Raw genomic sequence first — 5,396 nt, 5'->3', positions numbered from 1 at the left:
CTCACCCGCACACGTAGATGTGGGCGCCCCCCTCGTGGATGAGTTTCCACAGGTGCTCCTTGTCCTTCTTGAGTAAGTGCTGCACGTACACCTGAGGGCGGGGGTGCCTGTGAGGGAGGCCGGTCGCCCCCTGCATCCCACCACCCCAGGGCCTGCCCCCGGCCTCACCTTCTGCGGCTGCTCCCGAGAGAAGGCCACGTTGAGCTGGGTGAGGGCGCCGTCCTTGTGGAAACCGGCCAGCTCCTCGCGGTACAGGTAGTCCTCGTCAGAGCGCCGGCAGCCGTAGTAGAGCAGCGTCTCGCCCACCTCCTTGCCTGGGGCGAGGGTGGCCAGGTGAGCGAGGGACCCAGGCCCGGCCCCCTGCCCGGAGCCCGCCCAGGCCACACACTCACCCTGCTGCCTCAGCCACGCCCGCTCCTGGATGAAGCCTATGAAGGGGGACCCCGGTGCCGGGGCCCACCATGATAACGGGCGTGGTGGCCTTGAAGGGCAAGCGGAACTGGGACTTGCGCACGTACATGGGCACCAGGGCCCGGCCACCGTTCTCCCCGGCCGGCTCCTTGGCCCGCAACCAGCTGGTGGCCACGCCCTTGTTGATGCGGCCCGTCTTGGTTTCGTACTCCACGGCCACGGCGCAGATGTGCACGGAGTTGGGGTGGACCTAGGGGTGTGCAGGGGTGAGCATGGCTGTGCCCGGGGTCCTTCCCTCCTGCCACCCACCCCGTCACGGGGTCCCTGCTCAGGGCCCCTTCCTGGCGGCCAGCCTGACTGGCTCTTGGCACCAGGGCTGGAGGGCAGGGTGCGATCTTACGGTCCAGCCTTCTGGATACACAGCCCGGGAATCTTGAGCAAAGTGCCCGCGGATGTGGGGCAGAGCTGGGGCTGCGGCCCAGGGACCTGGGGCTCTCTGAGGAGCCAACATTGTCTTCTCTACGGGGGCGGGCCCGGAGCCCCCACCTTGGAGGATGAGGCGATGGAGTAGTAGCGGGCCTGGAGACGAGGCAGCAGCTCGCACAGGTGGTCGATGGGGGGCCGCAGGGACGGGTAGTCCTGCAGGATGGCCAGGATGTGCCGCCGAGCCTCCAGCACCCACCTCAGGTATAGCTCCTGGGAACACAGACGTGGGTAAGACGGCAAGCAGCCCAGGGGCCCAGGCAGCTCGGGGGAAGGCCGGGCCGGGGAGCTGGCACTCTGGGTGCTCGGGCGCCGGGGGCAGGCCCACCTTGCCCTCGCCTGACGAGGAGGCCATCTTGCGCAGCTGCTCGTGCTCGGCGGGCTCCGAGGCGTACTGCGCCAGCTCGTAGAGCACGTTGGTGCGTGGCGGGTTGGTGATGTCCAGGTAGTAGGTGAGGGCCGTGCGGTAGGAGGTGGGGCAGGGGAAGGGGTGCTTCTTGTTGGACTCCTCTGCAAGGAGAGGGCAGCAGGGCTCGGGGTGAGGGGCCACCCCAGGGCTGGTGGGGTGCCACAGGGAAGGGGTGGGCCAAGCCTCGGTGGGCGGGAACCAAGACCAGCTCTCTTGGGGTCTTCCTTGGGTTTGGGGCAAGGCCTGAGGCGCCTGGCTGCTGGACAGCCAGTCTCATCAGAGGCAGGACGCTGCTGGGGGCGGCCTGTCACTGTCCCCATCCAGGACGGTCACTGCTCAGAGAGGGCGGCCAAGGGGGAGCGCCCCGGTGGGGCCTGCCTGCCTGCCTGCGGGTTGGACCTGATCCACCGTGGGGGCTCCAGGCTCTGATGGTGAGATGCCAATACCGGGCCTTCGGCTGTGATGACAGGGCCCCTCCAGCTCAGGTTTTATTCTTGGACACAAGCAGAGGCTGGTGCACGCCACACCCACATGCCAAGCTTTTGGGGTGGCATCTTGTACACTCAGGTGCTCTGCCAGCCCTTGCCGAGGGGCTTCCACTGCCACAGTCAACAGGCCGGCTTTCCTGACACCTCCCCACGGCCAGGCCGGAGCAGGGCTGGACCCAGGGGTGACTCCACCTCCTAGAGGCACGACCGCAGGGGTGTTGACTCCTGTGCACCAACGAGCCCCAGAGAAGCACAAGGCTGCCAAGCCACCCAGAGAGGAGAGGGCCTGGCCCAGGACGGCTCAGCCTTGAGGGCTGAGGGCCTAGCTTTGGGGGAAGGGTTGAACTCCTTACTGAAGCACGACCTACATACAGTGTACAAGTCACACGAGCAGAGCTTGATGGATTTTCGCGAACTGAACGCCATTGTGTACCCAGTGCCCACATCAAGCAGCAGGTGTTCCCCGCACCCAGGCACCCTCTTGTGTGGGCTCAGGAATGGGGGCTCAGGCCTCGCACCACAGGGCAGGTGTGGGCGCGCCTTCTGAAGTCCCACTTCTGCCTCGCGTTCTGAGCCTCCGCAGCCCCCTCTCAGAGCAGCCCCTGGCAGAGAAGGGCCCCCACCACGGGAGCTCAGGCACTCCTGGGAGAGAGTGAGCCCTGACAACACCCCCACCGCCAGAGAGGTGCTGCTTCAGACGGCACAAGGCCTCCCCCGCCCCCACCAGTGAGAGGAAGAAGACCCGTCCACGGCCCACGGGCCAGCAGGTCCCCTGCCAGCAAGAGGAATTCCGCTGCAGACCAGCCCCCTTTCCTGTCCTCTCAAGGCCGACTCTGGAGCCTTGAGAGGTGAGGAGGAGCAGCCCAGGCTCGGATCACCAAGGACACAGGTGGGCGAGTGGGACAGGGCCAGGCCGAGGTGGGCCCCAGGTTGGTGGACGGTGCGGGGCGCTGGGGGGCAGGGTCACAGTCAGAGGCTCAGGCTGGGGGTGCAGGCTGAGCACCCTCAGTGCACCTAGAGGCTGTCAGGATTGCTGCCTCAGACCCCTGTGCACAGGTGAGGAGACCCTGGAGCTGGAGGGGCCTGCGGTGGCTGGCTGTGGCTCTCTTCCCCACAGGACATGGGGCTGCATGGACAGCTGGGCCTGGCTCTGTCTTCAGGCCCCTATTCCCTCAAGGGGGTATGGCAGCAAGGGGATGGGGAGCCCCAAAAGGGAGCCTGCCAGACCCTACAGCTGCCTTCTCCCCCTGCCTCCCGGTTTGCTCTGCAACTTGCCCCTCGGGTCTTGGGTATGAGGGCTTCCAGGATACCAGGTTTTAGGTCTAAGCAGAAACTCAACCTCTGGGCCTTTCCAGGGGGCCCATTCCCACCAGCGCCCTCAGGCCCAGGTAGGGGGGAGGCCTGGGACCCAGGACTCACCATCAAGGTTGTTCAGGGACATGATGATGTCCAAGTCGGCACCCAGGATCTCGCCAAGCTGGTTCACCAGGGCAGAGTCATTAGCCGGATAAACAGCCACATGGTCCCCAGACTCATACCTGGGGGTGATGCGAGGCTCAGGGGGAGGGTGGAGGGCAGCTCTGTGTGGGAACAGGAGGCCTGGGTGAAAGCTTTGGGGAAGGGCGTGGTGGCAGCTGGTACCTGATTTTGGAGTCCGAGATGTCTAATTCCAGGTGCATGAGGTGCCGCTCGGTTCCCTGGTTCAGCTTCCGGTTGGTGGTGACAACAGCCAGGAATGGGTTCTTGGCGTCGAAGGGGCTGGGTGGGGCGAGCAGTGCAATGACTGGCTAGGCCTCTGGTCTGAATCTCCACACCCTCAAGGACCCTCCCGACCACACAGAACACGGGGAACCTCAAAGCTGGCCTCCTGGGTCATGAGAAAGCCTCTCCAATGAGGTAAAGGGCTTTCCCGCCCCCGCCAGAGTGGTGCTCCCGGCACCCGCAAGGGGGCAGAGCCAGGTTATCAGCGTCCCTGTCTGCAGACACAGAAACTGAGGCTGGTCTGAAACCTGGGGGACCCTCCGCACCTGGTACCCACTGGTGGGCAGAGCACAGGAGGGCCTGGCCCAAGAAGGTGGTTCCGTAAGACAGAGGAAGGGCCTGGGTCCTGAGTGACTAGCCAGGGCTGCACAGGACAGGCTTTCCCACCGGGAAGTCACTGAAATGTGCTGTCGGCCGCAACCGCAGTGGCTGCCTAGAGTGGGGCTGCTGGAGGGTGAAGGAGGACCTTCCTGGGCGGCTCAAGGTGTCTGGGTGGGGCCCAGGTGCAAGTGAGGGGCCCCAGAGAGGAGCACTTAGGACAAAAAAGTCCAAATATGGAGGCAGATTTGAAGGAAATGAGCCCTCTGGCCAAAGTTCAGCCTAGACCCAGAGCTGAACTTGCTACGTCCTGGTCCAGGAAGTGGTGGTCACCACCCCACTGGATATTTAACAGGCAAATGAAGTACAAACTGAGCAGGTGCCAGTCTCCCCGAGGCCACGCTCTGGACCAAAGGACCACCAAGAGGGGAGGGGTCCCCAGGGCCCTGGGCTCAGAGCAGCCTCCCATCTCTCTGCTCCGGGCCTTGTGCCCTCCTCTGGGGCGGATATGGACATGTGTGTGGCCCTGGCCAGGCCCCTTCCCAATGGAGGGAACGAGGAAGCCCATGGGATGGGGCCCGGCAGGAAAGGCCTTGTGGAGACATACAGAATGGCCAGCCATCTGGGCCCCAGCCACGCTCTCGACTCACGGTTTCTGGTTCTCGTAGCTCTTCAGGCGGCCCATCTCGCCCGTGTACACCTTGGCCATGTCCATGTCTGTGTGGACCATGAGTTCGTACTGGCGAATGCTGGAAAGGGGAGACCCAGGGTGAAGCTGAGGGCTGGGAGGGTCCCCAGGAGGGAGTGAGGCTGTGAGACCATGGGGCACGCCTGAGGGATCCGGGGCCAGGCGTGACCCACGAGGAAGGAGATGTGTGAGTGTGGGGCAGGCAGGAGAGGTGAGGCAGCCGGGCTAGTAGGCCCGAGGAGGCCGGGAAGCCCACCCTGACCCTTGCGTGCGGGTCCCCTTCCACACCCCGACTGAGCCTCCCCCAGCCCCACTGCGCCCACCGGGCCGGTGCCCCACCCACGGCCCCAGCTGTATGCACTCACCTGGACTCCTCTCCAGTGGCTTCCACCCCGAAGTGCTCGCACACGGCCGGCCAGAACTGCTCTCGCCATGTGATGAAGTCCTCCTCCAGGCTGTGGACCAGAGGGGATGAACCCGGGGCCAGATGGGGCTGCCAGGCCAGGCTTAGACCCTCTGTCCCCTGGTTCCCCCTCAAGCTCGAGGGTTCATTTCACACCAGCCCGCCCAGTGATGTAACCCAGGGCATCAGGAAGCGTCCAGAGGGTCTGCAGTAACCACGGGCAGCCCTGTCTGAGCTGGGTGAGCTGGGAGGGTGTGGACAAGCAAAGAAGGCGGGCCTGGTGATGGGGGCTGGCCTTCCCTCTCCGTGGTGAGGCAGGTCACGGGGGTGCGCAGACACTAAGGCTCTGCCCTGCCCTCCTGGGCCCCGGCCAGCCTGAATCTGGGGCTCCTGACACTCGAGAGCCTGGGTGGGGGTTGAGGGTGGGGCTCGGGG

General features: G+C 65.1%; 1 protein-coding gene across 1 annotated transcript in view; it reads right to left on the bottom strand.

Annotated features, from left to right (window-relative positions):
- Positions 1 to 5,396, bottom strand: part of POR (P450 (cytochrome) oxidoreductase) — a 25,433-nt gene that overhangs the window by 977 nt on the left and 19,060 nt on the right. Inside the window, 10 exon segments of the mRNA XM_010854318.1 lie at positions 6 to 91; positions 169 to 314; positions 393 to 439; positions 441 to 661; positions 958 to 1,107; positions 1,223 to 1,404; positions 3,211 to 3,329; positions 3,433 to 3,549; positions 4,521 to 4,619; positions 4,924 to 5,016. Of these exon segments, the coding sequence (XP_010852620.1) occupies positions 6 to 91; positions 169 to 314; positions 393 to 439; positions 441 to 661; positions 958 to 1,107; positions 1,223 to 1,404; positions 3,211 to 3,329; positions 3,433 to 3,549; positions 4,521 to 4,619; positions 4,924 to 5,016 (1,260 nt within the window).

The sequence above is a fragment of the Bison bison genome, unplaced genomic scaffold (assembly GCF_000754665.1).
Source record: "Bison bison bison isolate TAMUID 2011002044 unplaced genomic scaffold, Bison_UMD1.0 scf7180017864340, whole genome shotgun sequence".
Classification (NCBI taxonomy): Eukaryota; Metazoa; Chordata; class Mammalia; order Artiodactyla; family Bovidae; genus Bison; species Bison bison.
The sequence above is the reverse complement of the archived record's forward strand: the minus strand, read 5'-3'. Positions and strand labels throughout refer to the sequence as shown.